The sequence below is a fragment of the Petaurus breviceps genome, unplaced genomic scaffold (genome assembly GCF_028583685.1).
Source record: "Petaurus breviceps papuanus isolate PSGF00001 unplaced genomic scaffold, PetGlider_PUasm1.0 99, whole genome shotgun sequence".
Classification (NCBI taxonomy): domain Eukaryota; kingdom Metazoa; phylum Chordata; class Mammalia; order Diprotodontia; family Petauridae; genus Petaurus; species Petaurus breviceps.
The window spans coordinates 7,475,958-7,497,342 of NW_027187465.1; the positions used below are offsets into that span (position 1 = coordinate 7,475,958).

General features: G+C 44.3%; 1 protein-coding gene across 1 annotated transcript in view; it reads right to left on the reverse strand.

The window, feature by feature from the left end:
• Positions 1–21,385, reverse strand: part of MYO18B (myosin XVIIIB) — a 377,501-nt gene that overhangs the window by 110,609 nt on the left and 245,507 nt on the right. Inside the window, 4 exon segments of the mRNA XM_069081888.1 lie at positions 639–776; positions 1,611–1,694; positions 3,068–3,184; positions 4,267–4,380. Coding sequence (XP_068937989.1) covers positions 639–776; positions 1,611–1,694; positions 3,068–3,184; positions 4,267–4,380 — 453 coding nt within the window.

Sequence of the window (21,385 nt, forward strand, 5' to 3'; positions counted from 1 at the left end):
TCAAAGCTGGGAGGGGCCTTAGAACAGGGGATGTCAAAGCTGGGAGGAGCCTTAGAACAGGGAATGTCAGGGTCAGAAGCAAATTTTAAAAGCAAATATAGAAAGTTAAATGTGGACAATCCTTTCCCTCTTTCCTCACCCATCATTTTAAAGATGAATGAATTGAATCCCATAAAGAAGTGCCTTTCCCAGTCAGATGGGAAGGCTGGTGAAGTCGTGCCCTCCTCGTCCCAAGCTCCCCTCCCCGGTTTTCTGATCCCTCCATGTACTGTTGTCTTCCCTCATTGGAATGCACCATAATCTCCTTGAGGGTGGTAGGTTCCCCTTGTGTTTGTGGTCCCAGCATTTGGCACAGTTCCTGGTGCCTAGTGAGGGCTTCATGATGGTTTTATTACATTGTCCTCCTCCCTCCCCCTCCCTCATTCATCACCACCACTACTGCTGATTCCAGAAATTTGGATCAATGACCATTGTATTGCTGTGTGACCCTGGTCAAGTCACTTCCCTCTGCCCCTGCCCATTTATCCCCATTTGGAAGAGGGGACAGTTGAACAAGAGGGTCTCCAAGGTCCCTCTGGGCACTAAGACTTCACATTCTACCCTTTGTCGGGGTCTTTGAGTCAACAATCAGGACCCACCTCAAATCTCTTAATCTGGACTTTGTGGAACTCCAGCTTGTTCTCCAGGTCACAGATCAATGCTTCCTGGCGGCTGACAATGTTGCGATCCACTGTGGTCTTTTCCAGATGCTCGATGCGGGACTGAGCAATGTTCAGCTGGGGCCAGGTGGGAAATCAGAGCAAACCAGAGACTGTCAGTTAGCTGGGAACCCCTGAAACTTTCAACTCAGAAACACAGCAAGTATGTGGGCACAGTATTCTGTCCCGTCTGTGCCCACCCCTCATGACCAATTCCCAATATTCCAGTTGGGGTCTGACCAGGGGAAAACAGTTTAACCATCACTCTACTGCATGCAACACTTCCCTCCAGATTGCATTAGCTTTTGGAATGGCTATCTATCCTACAGGGCAGTGGACTTTGTGATCCATTAAGACTCCCAGATCATTTTCAGGCAAACTGTTGGTGAGCCGGGTCTCTTCTAATTGGTAAAGTTGATTTTTTGAACCCAAGCTCAGTATTTTACATTTTCATTATTCATGTCCATCTTAGGTTCAGCTGTAGCCTGTCAAGGGGGTTTTTTGTGTTGTTTTTTTGAGGGCTAGGCAGGGTGCAGCAATACTGTCATCTGATATATTTTCTATCCCTCCCAGCTTTGTGTCATCTACAAATTCAATGGCAAACCATGTAGTATGTGATGACATGTGGCCACGGATGTGTGTGCATGTATGTACACATGTATAAAACCCCAGCTGTTACATGTTCCATGCTGTGATCTAGGAAGTCTGAAGGGCAGTTTCAGTAGTAAAATATACTCTTGTCAAACTGACTAGCTGCTTAAGGCAATAATTTGGCCAGAGCAGATTTTCTGTCTGTTCACAGGACATTCACTGGCTGTGCTTTCTCAGAGGGGCTGGTGGAGGCTGAGACCTTCCTTTCCTCTCTCCTCCCATCCCAAGAGCAGGCCCAGGGCTGGAGCAAGGAAAACTCACCTTTTCCTGGAGGCTTTGCTTCTCCTTCTTTGCTTCTTCCAGGCTCAGCTGCAGTTCCTGAATCTGCACAATGTCTTCGGAAGACTGGCAAGACCCAAAACTCCATCAGGACTGTGAGTCTGGCTGCCAACCAGACTGCCCACCTCTCTCCCTCCTCATGCCATCCCATGAGTTTCACAGAATTAGAACCTTGTGGGGGAAGTGCTATTATCCCCGTTTTACAGATGAGAAGACTGAGGCATAGAGAAGTTAAGTGACTTGTTCAGGACCACACAGCTAGTAAGTAGCAGTGACCAGGCTCAGTGCTCCATCCACTGCACCCCCTAGCTATCCCTCATGGGAAGGGGACATGCACAGGACATACTTTTATTTATTTGTAATCTTATGCATTTTAGGCATTTAAAAGCACAATTCTGAGAAGAAAGTCCATAGGCTTCAACAGACTATCTGCCAAAGGGATGATAGAAAAAAAGGTGATGCTTTCCTGGTCTAGTCCAGCTCATTGTACCCACATTGTACCAAGGAGAGAGGTGAGACTCACAGAGATGTCATGGCTTGTTCATAGCGTCCTAGTCCATGACCAGGAGTCAACCATCCCTCACTTTCGCACATGCTCCATAAAACCAAAGAATGATATGAGTCTCAATACACTAGAAGCGGCCACCCAGAAGGAAAATACTCACAAGCTAACTCAGAGAGGGTCATTCCAGTTGACTCTGAGCTCCATGAGGGTGGACACAGTTTCATGGTTCTCTCTGTATCTACAGCACCTAAGGCAATGCCTTGCATGGAGCGAGAGCTTAATAAATGTTTGTTGAAATATAAATGGAAAAGAGAAGAAAAAGAAGACAGAAAGAACAGATAGAAAGAGAAAAAAGAGAAAGAAGAAATGGATGTAGAGAGACAGAAAGAGGGGGAGAGAGGAGAGAGAGACAGAGAGAGAAAGGAGAGACAGAGAGGAGAGAGAGACAGAGACAGACAGACAGTGACAGAAAGACAGACAGAGACAGAGAGAGAGAGAGGAGAGACAGAGACAGAGAGAGAGACAGAGAGAGGATGCAGAAAGAACCCTGAGAGACATGAAACTGTATTAGATGAAGTAGCTAGGTGCTGTAGCAGATGGAGCATCGCACCTGGAGTCAAGAAGACCTGAATTCCAATTCTAATACTTACTATCTGTGTGACCCTGCACATGTTGCCTCACATCTGTCTGCCTCAATTTCCCCCTCTGTAAAATGGGAACAATAACGGCACCTACCTCCCAGGGCTGTTGTCACGCTCGACTGAGATAAGCTTTGTAAAGTGCTCAGCACGGTGCCCGGAGCATGGTAGGATATTATCAGTGTTTCTTTCCTTCCCACAAACAGGCCCTGGGAGCTGTGCCATCTCTCCACCCCTCCCCAGACTGCCCAGGTACCTGCCCCTCCACACCCGGGCTGCTCACTGAGCCTCCTCACCTGTGCGATGAGTTCCTTGTGTTTCTTCATGAGCTCATTCAGATCCTCCTGGTCTTCATCAATACGTTTCAGGAGGTCGGCTCTCTCCTGCTGCAGCCTGTACAGCTGCTCATCCACCTGGTAGGAAGAAGGTGGGGTGCTCTTGAGATTAAAAGGCAAGTGAGGCTGGGGTGGGGGATGCTGGGGAGGCAGGGGCAGGGAGCTGGTCATGGGGGAGTTCCATTTTGTCAAGGTGCAGTTTTCTTCCCTTTAAAATAAGGGGGTTGGAAGCAAAACTCAGTGTTGTGAAATTATAATGGCCAAGCTTAGCCCCCCACAAAAAAGATTCCTGAGAATACACCACCTTTCCTTCTTTGCAAGTGGTAGCCTATGGGTTTGGAGCTCTGTATACAGTGTGAGACTTGTTTGATCTGTTAGTCAGTTCTCTTAAACTAGGTTTTTTTCCTCTTAATGCTTTGTAACAAGGGATTAATTCTTGGGTAGAGGTAAAAACCAGGTGATTCTCAGCACCCTCGGCCTCCTTTCCTGTCTCCACCAGTCTCTATAGGAGCTCGGCACCATGTGTTTACCTATTTCCTGCCTGGTCATGGCCAACACATCCCTCACCAAGTGGACTGTCCACTGGCCATGAGCATCTCTACACTTAGTCAGAAGACATTTCTGTTGCCAGGACCTCCCAGAGTTTGGACTCTGGAGTTCTTGACAGGGTCCCTAGCACACCATGATAAGCCACAGAGAGGAGGAGAGGTTAGGAATAGGACAGACCTGGGATTTCCTCCCAGATGAGGAAGCTCCCTCTAACAATGTAGGTCCACACCTTCTCTGTCCCTATTCTAGTCTCGGTCCTAGAGCACTGCCAAGAAAGGCTAAGTGCTTTCCCAGAGTCACCTAGACACATCCGAGGCAGGATTTCAGCCCAGGTCTTCCTGGCCCCAAGGCCATCTCATTCTATCACTACTTATTCCATAGATGTCAGAGAAGGACTGACAATTCTATTCAACGACATCCTCAGACCCTTCTTCCACTTGCTCATTGTACAGCATCTTTTACTGACAGACTTGGAACCTTAGGAAGGTTCTAAGAGGCCAAGTCAATGGGGAGCGGGCTGTTTCCAAGGCTGACTCACTCAAAAGTCCTGTCTACAGTGTATGAATGTGTGCACATGCTGGGAAGCCGGGGAGAGGGTGCAGGGTAAATACCAGATTCTTGTTCCTGGTAATGTTCTCCAGCTCACTATGCATGTTCTCCAGGTCCTGGGCCAGCAGCTTTTGAGTATTCTGAGCATCTGCACACTTGGCCTCGCTTTCTTCTAGCTGTAGAGGGAAGCAGGAGGGAGAGAGTTAGGGAGAGAGGGAGAGACAATGTGGGGGCATAGGGAGGGGAACAGAAGACAAGAGAGACCACAGTGAGATCCAGCCTCCTCCAATTTCCAAAGCTGCCTCCTCAAATTAACTTCCTCCCATCCCCAGCCCGCCCTTCACCAGCAACATTATTTACGGTGAACTCTTGAGTGTTTTCACCTATTAAATTACATTGTAGTGCAATTGAAAAAAAATTATTTTGCCCTCACGGCAGTTAGTTTCTATTTTACAGTCAAAACGACTCTCGATTTAATGGTTACCGCACCATGAAATAAAGCTGCAAATGAGGCTGGGCAGAAGGAAGGCTTTGCTCCAGTGGCCATTCTCACTCACTTTGAAATGGGAGCCCTTAAAACAAATCATCAGTTTCCTGAGTACAAGGCCAGCACCATCTCCCCCTAAGGGCTGGGCCCCTGCTCCTGCTGTCTGTCTGGAAAGTCAGACAGGGAAGGCAGGAATCCTCCTTCCTTCTCCTCCCTCCTTTTTTTTTTTTGATGGAGAAAAGATAATGGAAGAACATTGGGCTGGGGGGGTGAGCCCAACTTGGCCATGGTACTTTATCACTATGACCAAGTCACTTCAACCAACAAACATCTATTAAACACCTATTCTGTGTTGGGTGCTGCTTTTCACACAGGGGACACAAATCTGAATGAAATAATTCCTGTGCTCAAGGAGCTTACAAGGATATATTTAAGGGCATCAGAATAAAGACAGAGTAGTTCAGCACAAGAGAGCTGGGGGGAAAAGAGAGCAGGAAAAGCTTCATGTAGCAAGAGATGCCTGAATTGACTTCACATAAGAAGCATTAAATTCATTTTGTGATCCTGTCTTTACTGAAGGATCACATTGGGTCATCCATTCAAGATGGAAGAGACCCTGTAAATGGCAAGCAAAGGAGTACTGAGTGCCTTGTTTCAGTTATTCGTGTATTTAGCACCTTGTATCAGTTCTTCAATTGCCTTTGAACCCTGCCTGTGATTTGAAGGTGGGAGAAATTTGCTGACACAGCAAGAAGGATGGAACAGGAAGGAGAATCACCATATAAAAAGCAGGAGCATGAACTGGAACAGAGCAGAATTGAGAGGGAGAACACTTGTGACATCCAGCGCTCTGTTTGTCTGTTCTGTCTGTGTTGATTTGTGTTTGTTACTTTGTCAGACAGAAGCATTTTCTCTGTTGGTTGTGTTACTTTGTCAGATGGAAGGATTCTATCTGTTGAATTGTATTGCTTTGTCAGACAAAAGCACCCTGTCTGTTGACTTGTGTTGATTTCACAGGCAGAAAGTGAATTGATGATGGTGCCAGCAATGTGCATGAATGTTGTTGTGGCTCTGCTAAGCTTTGTCTTCCCAGAAATAGAAACTGCAAAGGACTTGAGGTAGACCGGTCACCATGAGCTTCAATATGGAATGGGAACTAGACAAGGAACTGGATGAGGAACTGGAAAAGGAGCTGAGAGCTGCCTACCTGTGAATTCAGGTGATGGTTGGGTGAATTCAGACAAGATCTGGGAGCATGGAAGAAGAACCACAGAATTTTGGATCCAAACCCAAGCCAAGATGAAAGGACCTTTCCTTGGGTACTCAGTGCTGACTGACAAGATCATGACTTACTGTGACCAAGGGGTGAGAGAACTTTGTACTTTGTACCTTGTAACCCTTAAGGATGATTGAGTTAAGGATGATTGGGAGCTGGTCTCCAATCAAGAAGAAAGACTTTCTGACTGACTGGATTAATACAATGTGACCTAGGAGTGGGAGACCTTTATACTTTGTATCTTGAATGATATATTTTGTTTAAAAATGTATGGTCACTTTAGCAATAAGTTGTTATTTTATGTCATTGTAAATGCTGTATTTTGGTTTCTGTGAATGTTTTGCTTTAGTTTACCACTCAATAAATAGAGAGTTCACTATACTATGTGATCAGAACCTTAAAGCTATTCACAGCAGCAGTCCTATGGAGAGCTGCTCATGCTTGACTTTACAAACCCTGAAGGCCATCTAGTCCAATCACCTCTATTTGACTGAAAGGTTGGAAACCAAATAGGATAAGTTAATTGCCCAAGGTCACACAGGCAGGAATATGACAGCATTGATATTTAGGGTCCTAAATCCAGAGGCAGAGGGGACCTTGGAAGCCACTGAGTTCATCCCCTTCCTTTGGCCAATCAGGAAATTGAGGCCCAGAGACACTGAGTAACTTGACCTGAAGCACACAGGTAGTTCATGCTCTTTCTGCCATGACACATTGACAGACTAGAACTGACCCAAAGGAGGGAGAGGAGGATTGTGAGGGTAGAGGAGGCCATGGCACAGGAGGATCTGTTGAAGGAATTGGAGACATTGAGGAAGAGAAGCCTTGGAAAGGAGGCAGAAGCACACTAGCCATCTCCAAGTGAGGCAGACAATAGGAGGCAGGATTTAAAGTCAGAAAGATGTGGACTTGGGTTGTGTGACCAGGTACCCATTTGGGCCTCAGTTTACTCATATGCAAAAAAAATAGATAAAATACTAATAATATGTGACATTTCTACATCTCTTCAATGTGGGCAAGATGCTGTTGTATTATGTATGCATACACATATATGCATATTTATATCATTTGATTTTCACAACTTTGTGAGGGAGGGGCTGATATCAACCCCATTTCTACAAACAAGGAAATTGAAGCTAAGAGTCATAGAACTACAGAATTTGAGTTGAAAGGGACCCAAGTGGCCGAATAGTTTAATTCAGCAATTAGCACGTTTTTGTTGTTTGGTCATTTTCAGTCATGTCCAACTCTCTGTCATCCTATTTGGAATTTTCTTGGTGAAGATACTGGAGTGGTTTGCCATCTCCTTCTCCAGCTCATTTTACAGATGAGGAAACTGAGGCAAACAGGATTAAGTGACTTGCCCAGGTCTTTGTCTGAGGCTGGATTTGAACTCAGGAAGATGAGTCTCCCTGACTCCAAGCCCAATTCTATCCACTTCACACCCCCTCATCCCAGTCCTTCCTCTCTCTTTCCAATGCCTGAGACCCTGGCTCCAGGCAACAGAAATTTGCCCTGGTTGTGATAGATAGCTAGGCAGCTACAGCCCCTAGGCTGTGGTAGGCAAAAGCCTATCAGGTCACACCCCATAGCACTAGAGCTGCAAAGCTCCAAATTGCTGGTGCTGGAGCCAACAAGCCATAACACCAGCAGAGCTGGAGCCAGGGCAGACAAACCTATAGCAATAGCACTGCAAAGTTCTGACTTGCTGGTGCCAGGTTAAAGAACTAAGGAATAGGGGAGCAGTCATGTCCAGGAAAAGACCCTGTGTGTGGGAAGGCCTGTTCAGCACTCCACCAAGCCTGAGGGAAAGAGCAAAATACACATCTGATGCCTGTTCTAATCATTCAAAAGTCAATTGGGTCAGAGATCCAGGCTGGTGAAACATGAACCATGAACCACAGTGAACCATGCTCAGTGTAGAATGAGGTTGATATGCTTTGAGACTTGTCCCCCAAGGAAATAACCACCAGTGAAAGACTTACATGAACTGACGCAAAGTGAAGTAAACAGAACCAGGAGAATGTTGTACACAGTAACAGCAATATTATACTATGAACAACTGTGGATGACTTAGCTATTCTCAGCAATGCAATGATCTAAGACAAGCCCAGAGGATTAATGAAGAATACCATTCACCTCCAGAGAAAGAACTGATATTGATTGAATATAGATTGAAGCATGCTATTTTTTTATTTTCTTTCATTTGAGTCTTCTTGTACAAAATGACTAATATGGAAATGTTGTACATTATTACACATGTATAACCTATATCTGATTGCTTACTATCTGGGGTGGGGGAGGGAAAGAAGTAGGGATGGAAGTTGGAACTCAAAACTTTAAATAAAAATATTTTTAATGGAAAAAAGAAAGAAAGAAGCACCAGAAGGTAATGTTAGAAAGTGAATAGGAAAAATTAAGCTAGGAGAGGGGCAGGGAGACTGAAATTGCTAGAGATCTCAGGAAGAAAACAAAGACCTTGCAAATAAGCAGATAAATCATAAGGGAAAATATTAACAAGAGAAGGCAGTATGTCCTCCAGATTTAGTAAGCAAGTTCAGACATCTATGAAGAAACACTGTAAAACAAAGGGAAATGATCCAAAACTTGACTACAATGAGAAGTCTGTGGAATTTCAAGAGAATGCAGAAGCACAACACACTGTCCCAGCGTGGTTAAGCAGAGAAATAAGAATTTATGCAAAAAAAAAACAGAATTTATGGCCTGAACAGCAAAAGCAATGAATGGGGTAGGAAAAAATTGAATCTTCAATGACAAGCCATACCAAAGAAACAAAGAGAATAGATGGGGAATGAAAATATACAGAAATGAAAGATAATCTGGAAGAAGAGAAGCAAAAATGCAATCAAAGAATATATGCTCCTTATGCAAGTAGAGTGAGTGTGTGTCTATGTATGTGACAAGATGCACAGACAATGTAAGGATTGTAGTTCTCCCAGAAGACCACAAAAGGACAAAAAACTGTAACACCACAATGAAGGAAATAATGGAAGAGAACTACCCAGAACTTCTGAACATAGAAAATGAAAGTCCCAATTAGAAATCCACAGATCATCTCCAGAAAAAGAAAAGAAAAGAAAATCAAGGCTGTAAACTCCAAGCCACATAGTGGTTAAATTTAACAATGCAATTTAGAAACAAGTTCTGCAAGCCATCAGAAGAAAGACCTTCAAATACAAAGGAAAAAACTTTCAAATAATGCAAGACTATTCTGAACCCTCTAGAAAAGGGAGGAGGGAATGGAATAACGTGTTCTAAAGAGCACTGGAGCTCAGGATGCAGCCCAGGGTGACCTATCCTGCAAGTCTGAACTTAGCCATGCAGGACAAAAGATGGACATGAAAGAACAAAGAGCCTGAAACATTTTTAGAAAGAAAATCAGAATTGAAGAGATCCACTCCTCAAACAACAGAAATGCAGGAGGAGTGAATAAAAGCAGCTGACAAGGACAGCAACAGGAATGGAGTTACAACAGAGAAGTCAATAAGAGACTTTTTTCTAAATGTACACAAGGAGATGGGGTGAAGGCAGAAATCTGGTAGAAGTAACTGGATAAGAGCCATTACAGACAGAACCTGGTGATGCAGGTGAATCATCATTTCATGTATGTATGTGGGAAGATACACTAAGGGAGAGAGGGAAGCAGGACAGAACAGGCTGGGATGTGACAGGCTCAAATGGAGGGCTAGCAATGAGGGGAAGGTGATCCCTGTGGTTTTAGGAAGAGACGATCCTGCGGAGAAATGGATGAGGAGGAGTGCAGGAAGGATTGACAGGAGAGGGTAAGGAAAGAAGCTTTCATTTGATGGTAGGAGGAGAGTTCCATTGATGCAACTGCCGTGGATAAAGAGAAATAGTCTGTGAAGGGTGATGACTCCAGTTCCAACATTTTATCCCCTATGCCAGGCTGCCTCAAAGGATTGCTGTAAAGCTCTGGTAAGACTGTGCATTATAAGGTTTCCATTTGCAAATGACCCTCCATGGCTGTTACTATTGAAGGGTCTGTCTATTAACATCTTGATTGGCCCAGAAGGCCAGAATCAAAAGATAGAAGTTATAGAAGGCAAATTTTATCTCCTAGTCAGGAAACCCTCCTAACAATCCAAGAAGCCCCAACATGAAATGGTCTGCCCTAGGGGAGTGGGGATAGTAGGGTCCCTCTGACTGCAGGGGGACCCCTTGTTGGAGATGTTGAAGAATGGGTTCTTTTGAGACCCGACTTTTCAAGCGCTGAAGTAGAGAGACTTCGGTCAAGTGAAAATCTCCCTGGATTTAAAATGAAGGAAAGAGATTGACTAGATTATGTCTAATGTTCTCTTGTAGCTAGAGTTATGACCTATGATCTTTTGAACTCCTTCAAGTGACATTTCCCTCTCTGTGCCTCATTTTCCACATCTGGAAAATGAGGGGCTTGAACCTAATGGTCTCTGGGGTCCCTTCCAAGCCCTAAACATATGATCCTATGACTGTATAATACTGGGATGCTGCAGCTGGAATTTATATATCAGGCAGGAGGTGGACCCCTTAGTAAAATCCCTCGTCTGCCCATCTATCTATCTCTGTCTCTCTTTCTCTCTTGATTTGTCTCTCTCTGTCTCTGTCACGCAATCTACATCCCCGTCTCTGTTTCTATGTCTGTCCATATGTCTGTTTCTGTCAGTCACTCTGTCTCTGTCTCTGTCTTTCTGTCTCTGTATTTCTCTCTGCCTTTGTCTATCTCTCACTCATGCAAAAATCATTGCAGTTTTACAACTTGCTATTCATGGACATTATGTTTTTCTAGTTGGGAACAGCAAGGATTTCAAAGATTAGAACTTGCGGGCCCATTTCCCTTGGCAATTTGGGGTGATTGAATTGCTCCAGAGGAAATGATTTAGGGCAGAAGCTGATCATTTGCATTGTTAGAGCTTAATCTCCAGAGGAAATTAGGTGTTAGGAGCTTGGCTGCTGTGTCTGCAGTTGGGTTCCTTCCTCAGTGCCCCAAGTCAGGAATTTTCTTCTACTTTAGCAAAGAAATAAGATGAGCCTGGCATTGGTCCACCTGGCACCTAGAAAATGAACATCATAGGCAGTGTAGGGACCACCTGCATCCTGTCTGAGGGGTGATGAGCAGAGTCATGGGATAATAGATTTATAGCTGGAAGGTACATAAGACAGCAGCTGGTCTGACCGCCCCTCCCATTTCACAAATGAGGAAACTGAGTCCCAGAGTCTCAGAGTCAGCTATTATAGAGTCTTTGGAGGAGGGATGGAGACCCAAGGAGGCTAAGCAACTCACCAAAGGTCCCACAGGTAGTAAATGTTGGAGAGAATTTGAACTCAAGTCCCCTGGATCCACAAGCAGTGTGACCTGCTCAAGGGAAGTAGAGCCTTATACCTGGGTCTTCTGACCTCCAGGCTGGTACCCTTCTCATCTTGGCAGTGCTGCTGCCCCCCCCCCACTCCCAACAACCCTTTTTCCTTCATCCGTCCCTCTCTTTCAGGAAAATCTAAGCTGTCATAGGTATTAGGGGGGTCTATTTGGAGGGTTTGAGGTTCAGCCCAGCCACCTAATATGTGAGCTCCTTCATCTTCCTGAGCCTTGGTTTCCCCCATTCTCAAATGAGGTGATTACATGAGATGGTCTTCTCTTCAAGGCCCCTCCCAGCTCAAAACCTATAATCCTCTGACATTCCTCATGAAATCCATGGTCTGATTTCTAGGGCACAAAGAGGGGTCAAAGAATGAAGAAAACAAACTCCACCTAGGGAGAAAGCAAGCAGGCCAACAACCTTTAGCCCTACTCTGAGCTGGAGGACCCTTAAGCAGGAAGGAGGCCAGGCATTTTTTTTCATCTTGGTATCCTCAGAACTTTTCCCATGGTGAGCAATTAAAAAACTCTCGTTGAACTGAAATTCCAGGCATGCATCTTGTTCTAGCGGGTCTCTGCGATTTCACAGATATGCCCAGCTTCCATTGAGGAAATGTTCTCTCCCAAAGCAGATCAACATCCCAATTACCAAGTCCTAACCAGGGACACTGAGGGGTTAAATGACTTGCCAGACATCACCATATGAGGTAGGATTTGAACCCAGGATTTCCTGAGTCTGAGGCCAGTTCTTTATCTACTCTACCATGAAAACTTTCCAATGACACTAAGGACACCAGTGACCTCAAATATACTTCCTTATATTAAGAGATAATAGTAAGCAATAGCTAACATTTATATAGCACTTTCAGGTCTGCAAAGTACTCTGGATCCGCCCCAACCCTGGGAGGTAGGTGCTATTATTATCTCCATTTTACAGCTAAGGAAACTGAGGCAGAGAGAGGTTAGGTGACTTGCCCAGGGTCACACAACTAGTGACTGAGGCATGATCTGAACTCAGGTCTCCCTAACTCCAACACCAACAGTCTTCCTACAGTTTCACCTAGTTCATCTTTGTTGCCCATACTTTGCATATTGAAAGGACATTATTTGTTTATGTACTGGTTAGACTAAATGGACCCTGAAGCCCTTCCAACTCTGAGATTTTATGAATTGAAAGAACACTCCAAGAGCCCCCCAAAATGAATGGAATTTTGTTGGATGGGACCAACCCCATAGCTGACATGGTGCCCACTGGGCAGGCTTGGGGCTACCAGCAAGTGAGCTTTAATACCCAGCATCAAAGTTCCAATGCATTATACTTCTCCAGTTGGAAGAAATATAGGTTTCTCTCTGGTTGGCTTTTCCATTATAGATGACCCAGTGCTAGAATAACTCACCCCACATTATTTCCATATTGAAACAGCTTGATTGACGTTTTTATGAAGTAATACAGGAGATCATGTCAAGGCTGAGATCAAATCCTTCATGACTGTCAGCAGACTATTGCCCATTTCTTTAAAAATGACTTCCCTGGGATCACCTCCAAGCAGGGAAGTCACAGGGAAGTCGGGTGTGACAACAAAGGGCTGCTGGCTGGTTCAATTCCTCAGAAAAATGGAACTGATATTTGCCTATCTCCAGCAAGCCCCTAGAACAAAGCTGCTGTGATCCCCTATCCAGCCAAAGTACATGGAAAATTCAGTGGCATTTGGTTCAATTCAACAAGCATATAAAGTCCCATGCTGTCCTAGGTCTTGGACTGGGTGCTGGAGATACAAAACCAAACTAAGACAAAACAGTCCCTTCCCTCAAGAAGCTTACATTCTCCTGGGAGAAAATGGCACACCCAGAGAAGCAAATAAAAAACATGCAAAATAAAAGTGGGGTTTTCCTTGGGAGTGAGGAAGGACTAACTTCACTTCCTTTCCATGAGCAAGGAATGACTTAATTTGGTAGTCATCAACTGCCGCCGCCCCTTCCCCCCCGCCCTTGTTGCTGGCCCTCTAGATCTTGTTTCCCAAGGACTTTCCATATCCTGCCTCCATGACTTTGCACATGCGGTGACTCCCTCCTGGAAAAGGGCTTGTCCTTTCACCTTGTAGAAGCCCTAGCTCCCTTAAGGGATCAGCTCAAGTACCAGCTCCCATAAGAGACCTTTCTGGATTCCCTTATATGGGAGCATCCCTGTCCCCAGGAATCAACTTTGCACATATATATTGAGTATGGACTCTATTGCTTCCCCTCCACCCCCATTTTATGTTCTTTGCAGGCAAAAATCATCTCCTTTTCTCCCCAGTACCTAGCATAGGGATGAAGCAATAACTATGGGATATGAAGCAAAACATGGGATGAAGCAATAACTAGCATTGATATGGTGATATAAATTTGAAAAGCACTTTACAATATAATTTCACTTGATTATCACAACTCTGCATAGTAGGTGGGATTGCTGTTCTACTGTTCAGTCGTTTCAGTCATGTCCAATTCTTTGTGACCCCATTTGGTGTTTTCTTGGCAGAGATACTGGAATGGTTTGCCATTGCCTTCTCCAGCTCATTTTACAGATGAGGAAACTGAGGCAAACAAGGTTAAGTAGCTTGCCGAGGGTCAAACAGCTAGTAAGGGTCTGAGAACAAAGTTGAACTCATGAGGATGAGTCTTTCAGATTCCGGGGCCAGCATTCTATGCACTCTGCCACCTAGCTGACAGGAGATGTGATTATTGTCCCCATTTTACAGATAACGAAGTTGAGAATGAGAGAGCTAGAAAGTGTCTGAGACAGGATTTGAACTCATGGCTTCCTGACATAAGGTCCAATGTCCTATCTATGTAGGCATTTAAACGCTTTTTAAGTTGAACTGAGTTCGATTGAGACATTGAGGGGGGGGCATGCCCTGAGGCTTCTATGGATTTTGTGTCCTAACATCCCTGGAACAGCTTCCACCCCAACCCCCATGTACATGTGGGCGCCACCTTGCTGAGGTAGTTCCACCTCACCAACTTTGATTTGGAGCTTCAAGGTCATGGATTTAAGCCAGCATTTGAAACTGGACCCTCCAACCTCCAATCCAGGGATCTCTGAGGCACTGCACTGGGGATAAAAGTTGTAATTAAAGACACGTCCCTCTCTGGGTCCTGGGATGGGGTGAGCTTGAAAGGACTGAGGCAGGTACTAAGCAGTAGCCCACCTAGCTGGGAAAAGAGGGAGCTCAAAGAGCCCAGCCCACTTCCTGTGGTTCCTCCCATCACTCAGACTTCAGACCCTGCTCTCCCAGCCCTACCCCAATCTCCTAGCTCACCTGGATTGATTTGGTGACCAACACTGTGCATAAAATGAGAGCATAGAGCAGAAACTACAGAATGGGAAGTCCTTGAAGGAGGGGCTGCATAAACTTTCTTTGGGGACCCAATACCTAGCATAGAGTAGGTGTTTAAGAAATGCCCATTGAGTTACTGAGGTTCCTGCAGGGTAAGTGTCTCACCCTTGGGCACACAGCTAGCAGGTGGCAGACCACAGGATTTCAGCCCAGATCTTCCTAACTCCTTGGTAGGAAGGGCTCCTGCCATTAGGTAAGCATGCAGGAAAGGTTTGCTGACTGCCAGCCACTTCGGCCTCATCACAGATCCATCAGCATCTGTTCCAGGTACTTGTGGCGAAGACAGAAAATACACCATGCTGAGCTCTCTTCCCTGCTCATATCAGTGCCTTTGTCTTCATAAGGACAAGAATGACTGAGAATCTCCTCCCTGGGTCTCTCTCCTCTCAATGACTTATGTTGCTTTTTTCTTTCTTTCTCCCCATTTTTAAGCTCGTAGACTGTCCTCTTTGCTACTGCTCTCTCACCTGGATAATGTCCAGAAGAGGTGGGGAGTGGTTGGAGGGATGGGAGGTGGTGCAGGGGTGTTTAGCCTGGAGAAGAGAAGACTCAGGGAGGGACTTTCAAAGAAGGATCACCCCCTTTGCCTCTGTGGGCCAAACTAGGAACAATGGTCATAAGCTGCAGCAAAGTAAATTTAGGTTTGATGTCAGGAAGAAGCTGTTTCAAAGTGGAGGGGGCCCCTCCTCTTCATTAGAGATATTTAAGCAAGAAAGTGGATGTTTCTCCAGGAACAGGTTGGCCTAGATGGGTCTCTGAGACTCCTTTCAGCTCTGACATTTTACAAATCCTTCTCTGCTCTCATACTCTGGGTTTCTCCTTTTGTCCCTCAGTGTTAGGATCTTCTCTTTTTCTACTTTAAAACTCAACACAACATTCTTTCCTAAAATCCTCTCATCAAGGTCAAGTATGTCATTTCATGACATACTTATGAACCAACACCTGGGATAGAAATCCTCCCAAGATAAACAGCTAAGTCTCTCTTCTCTCTCCCTCCCTTTCCCGCCTCTCCTCTCATCTCTTTTTCCTCTCCCTTTCTTTTCCTTTCCTTTTTCATTCTCTTTTCTTTCCTTTTCCTTCCTATTCCCTCCCCTCTTCTCCTCTTCCCTCCACTGCTCTCCTCTCCCTTCCTTTTGTTCCCTTCTCTTATTCCCTCTTTCCTTGCCTCCTCTCCCCTCCTCTCTTCCCTCCCCTCCTCTCCTCTAAGTCAGAACATTCTGTTCCTGTACCCTCTTCCTTCCCAATCAGAGCAAGAAACCTTCCCACCCGGACAAAGCCAATTAAGATTCCCACCACAGACACATAAAACACAAGCTGATGAATGCTGCTGCTTTCCTCAGCATTGCCATCTTGCTTGCTTTGAATACCTGTGTAAAAATGTTTGCTTTAGACTTATTAAGCTGCTAAATGAGCTGTCCAGGCATAGAGAATGCTAAGGGGAATAAACAAGCTCAGGATTCAGCAAAGGTGTTCTAGCTGAGTCCTGGAAAGTAGGGAAAGTAACCCACTGGTGAAGCAGGCAGGGAAACCCTATTTGGAAATGACAGTGGTGGTGGAGTAGGGGTACAGAACAGTGAATATGCTGTCTGACTAAGTTGATGCATTGGGAAATTTTGCTCATTTTTACTTTCAACAAGAGATGACTCTCCTGGGAGGGATAAGGGAAATATATTTGTAAAGAAAGAGGATGAAAAAATACAAGTAATCATTAGAAAGTTTAAACAGAAAAAAATGAAATGCAATATGCCCTTTGCCCTGGATCCATCCCAGACAGCATAAAGAAGATTCAATGGGGAGCAACGAAATATTCCCAGGAAGAAGTGAAGCCAATTCCAACATGGAAGTGGGTGACATGAAATTTTAAAATCTAAAGCTGTTTTCCTGGACATTCCAGTTTATTATTTGCTCTCCAAAAGTGACATCAGAGGGCTAGTCTTCCATGCCTGAGTGCAAAAGGGCTATAGATGTGTCCCACAAATAATATCATCAACTTCCCTGTCGTGGGCATCTCCCCCAAGAGAGCAGAAGAAGGACAAGACACAGTGATCACTGGGGTGGGAGTGGGAGCACAAACGTCTCAGAGCATGAATGCTTGAGTTCTGCTCCAACTTTTATGGCTATGGAGGAGGAGACATTGATCAGAGACCCCGGATCAAAGGAGAAATTACAGAAATGTAAAGTCTTAAATAAATGTGCATCTACACTTTGTTACCACTTTAGTAGGGGTGAAGAAGTTCTTTAGGCAAGCTTGATAAAATTAACACTGTGAGAGTGAGTCAGGGTAGAAGCCAATTCTGAAGAGGGTGCATTATGGCAGCTGAGAAGAAAGCCGGCTCTGGCAGTCAAGAAAAGAGCCAGCTCTGAAGAATGTGAGCTCTGGCAGCCAAGAAGAGAGACAGCTATAAAAGAAGAGTCCAGATTTTGGAGGGGAATTGCTCCTCCCTTCTTGAGATAGAAACAGGATTGCTCTCAACTCTCCTCTAATATCTTTTTTCAGCAGAATCACTCAACCAGAAGGAAATACCTGTCCATGAGTTGAGATTCAAATCCAGATCTTCCTTACCCTATATCAAATATTCTGTCCACCAAGCTATGCTAACTTTTAGTCTCATATCAATGGTTATTACCAGAAGATGTCTATTACAATCCTGTCATTTTACTGATGAGAAAAAAATAAGAATCAGAAAAAGGACATGACTTGCCCAGGGTCACAAATAAGTTAGTGGCAGGGCCAAGATTTGAAGCTGTCTCTCTGTGTGTCTAAGGCAATGGCCTATCGCTAACCTCACTGCTTCTTTTGGTGATATTTGGTAATATTTTGATAAAATTTGGTAATTTTAGTAATATTTTCCTCATGTGCTTTATGGAGCTATTACAGTGGGTCAAAAGCAGTGTAATTGGATTAAAAAATACACTGAAGTCCTAAGACCCGAGTGGAAGTCTCAGATCTTCATCCCACAAGCCATTTGATCCTAAGCAAGCCAGTTTATTTCTCTGGGCCACAGTTTCTTCTTCCAAAAGAAAAATGTGCATAAAATATCCTCCTGAGAAAATTAGAAGGGTCATAGAACAGGGATTTTTTAGAGCTAATTGAGCCCTTAGAACATGGAATGTCAAAGCTGGGAGGATCCTGAAAACAGAAAATGTCAGAGCGGGAAAGAACCTTAGAGCATAGAATAGAGCCTGTGAATTTATAAACCATAAAGCTCTATAGAAATGTGAGCTGTTATTACCCTCAAGTGGCAGAACGGATGTGAATATGTCTTTTAAAGCATCGAGCGCTGTACAAATAAAAGCTATTGTTATTAGCCATTATTGCTAATAATCACAACCCTACATGATTATCCCAAATTCATTTGTCTCCTTCTATTGCAGGGGGGCTGGGCAGTCTCCTCAACTCCTCATGAGAAGAGGGAGAGGTGGGTTTTCCACCTCTGTTATGCCTCTCAGCCCCAGTCCTGTTAGTCTTCAGGAGACAATGGAAATGTCCATTTTAAGAGAGGGGGAGGAAAACACTTGATAAAAGGAGTCATGATACCCATCCTTTCTTTTTCCTTTTCAACTAAAGGCTGGTTTTCATCATGGCTTATGACATGAAGTATAAAGAGGTCTTTAGGTTAGCTAACATTGAATCAATTCGAGGTACCTAATTATTCTTTCCTTGTCTCCAATTCCCCAAGGCTGGAGGCTCAGGGGCTCCTAGTGGTGACAGGAACTGCCAAGCACCTGTTCATGCCTCTCACAAGGGTCATCTACCGGAGTATCACTATGATTTATTTTTCTTTTTACCACTGAAGAGGATGTGTTAAACCATGCCAATTAGGAACTCAAGGGAAAAGGAAAAATTCATCTAAGCCTTGTCATCTTCTTTGGTGTTTATGTGGGGAACAGAGACATTAACCACCTTGGGGATTTTAAAAGAGGCCAAAGGACCAAAAAGACCCATGGGGAAGAGGGGATGAGTGGAGAGAGAAGTACAAAAGGGAAATGAGAACTGTGTCCAAAGTGCTAAGTAGAAAGGACAGCCTAAGGCACCAAAGAGATGCCAGACATTGCTCAGCAACCTCTCAGCCTTAGGAGGGACCCTGGGGGTCATCTGGTCTATCTCCACCAACTGAACCAGAATGCCCAGCAGCCATTTCCATGGGAGCATTGGGAGAATTCATTGAAATAATGCATTGAAAGTACTCTGCTGAAAGCAAAGCCCTGTGTAAACCAATCTGCAAGCATTTGTCAAGTACCTACTGTGTGTCTTCCTCTGTGCTGGGCACCTACAACCTCAAAACACATTTCATGTATAAATAGAAGTTATTATAATAATAACTATTATCAAGTCCTTGATGCATGATGGTAGACAATAATGATGATCTCCAATTAGGTGTGGGACCTCAGAGAGAATATGTAACCTCACGAAACTCTAGGGATCATGGGTTCTGCCCCACTCCTTGAAGATATCTAACACAGAGGTGTTTGAGGGCAAAAATGGCCAGAAAGGCATTTTGCAGAAGTATTGTTACGTGGGTATAATTTCATAATAGTCACAGGACCACGAGATGAGAAAGTAAGTCCCACAGATGGAGAATGCATCATAAATCATTTCAGACTTTAAAGGAAACCCTGTTTTTGTTCATTTCTCTTTAAGGAAATAAGACTGACTCAATCAGTTGTTGAGACTTTCTCTGCTCATAATTGTCTTGTGACACACAGAAGGACCTTTCTCTTTTTGGGATGGTGGTGGCAACCCTTACAATGCCCCATCACCTATTTGTTAGAAGCACTTGGAACTTGAAATGCTGACCCTGAATAAGACTTTGATTCATGCAGTTGGCTCAGGCACAGCTGGAACAGTTGTCAGTGGACCCCTTGGGCACCTGAAAGAGCAAAAGATGACCTTGAACACCCTCCTAATATCTTTTCTGGCTTGGATTCCCTAGGGATATGAGATCTAAAATCCATCATCCATCCCAGCTCTGACTCTCATTACCCTACTACTAATGTGACCCTAGGCAAGTCCATCTGCCTTGCTAGGACTCAGTTTCCTCATCTTTAAAATGAGGGCTTTGGACTAGATGGCATCTGATATCATTTCCTAGATTATACTCACAGTTAGAAGGGACCAAAGAGGACATACAACGTCTTCAGCTTCCAAATGTGGGAAAATGAGGCCAGAGTCATACAAGCAATAAGCATCTGAAGTAAAATTTGAGCCCAGATCCTCCTGACTCCAATTCCAGTATCTTTTCTGCTACCTCATGGGGATGCAGAGGTGATAGGAGGGCCAAGATGTTACCACTAGGTATCCATGTCCCTAACGTGAAATAAGAATATCTGCCATAGCAGATCCAACAGATGGTCTTCCAGATTTTGCTTAAAGACTTCCAGCAATGGGGAGCTCACTACTTCCTGAAGCAGACCATTCCATTTTGGGGTAGCCATATCACTGAACATAGACTTGGAAGGAACCTAAGAGATCATAGCATCCTTGATGACCTCGAGCAATTACTAATAGAGAGTTGAAAATCCAAGGGAAGCAAGGATGTAGGAAGAGAGCCTCCAGTTTCAGTTTGATGAATTTATCAAACCCAAAAGGACTGCCTAGGTGTTATCTTAAAAAGCCAGACATGTGATGGTTGAACCACTGGGAGTGATCTCTGAAAGCCTGTCAAGAATGGATGAAGGGCAACAGGCCAGTTTAAGTTTTCCAAAAAAAAAAAGGAAACAAGTGGAGTCTGAAATCTCATCCAACAAGTTTGACTTTGATGCCTGCCAAAATTCAGGAATATATTATTAAAGGAAGTAGATGTCATGAAAAGCCAACACAGTTTCATCAATAGTAAGTCAAGGCAAACTAACCTCACTCCCTTTTCTGTCAGGGTGACTAATTTGGTAGATGAGGAGAATGTAGTACACATAATTTAACTAGATTTTTGACAAGCATTTCTCAGAAACTCTCATGAGATTTATGTTGACCATAGAATGTAGCAATGCAGGGAAAATACCATGTGCTCCTTGCCTGCAGTAAGAGAGGTGTAACTTGTAGGAGGAGAAAGGTGAAACACCTAGAAGCACAGAAGAGAGTGTATGAGCAAGACATCAGTCTTGGATAAGTAACATCTGTTTCCTCAACCCTAGAATTGGAATCAAAGTGCCTTCCTCCCCACTTTATAGAGCTGTTTCAAATATCAAATGAGATAAATGGGTGTTAGTTCTTAATAAAGGCTTAGTGATGTATTGCTCAATGAATTAGTAGGAAAGTGCTCCATAACCATGACCCACTGTAAAAAGGGAACTGATATGATTGTTGCCATTATCTACTCGTCCCTCTTTATTTCCTCCCCCACCCATCCCCTTCCAGTTTGAACCTTGATGCCACAACAGGGAACACCACTATTTTACCCCACTGCCTACAAGGATATTTATGGTGACCCTACCTGGCTCCCAATATCTGGGCCCATGTTCCCACAATTCATAGAAATCTACAATGTCAAGGCATCCAGGGGAAAGAGCTGACAGAAAACTTAGTATGGGAATTTTTAGACTTGGGTGAGGCACAATGCAGGAGGTGGGAAAGGCCTTAGAATATAGAACGTCAGCGCAGGGTAGGGCCTTAGAACATGAAATATTAGAGCTGGGATGGGTCTTAGAATATGGACTGTCAGAAACCAGAGAG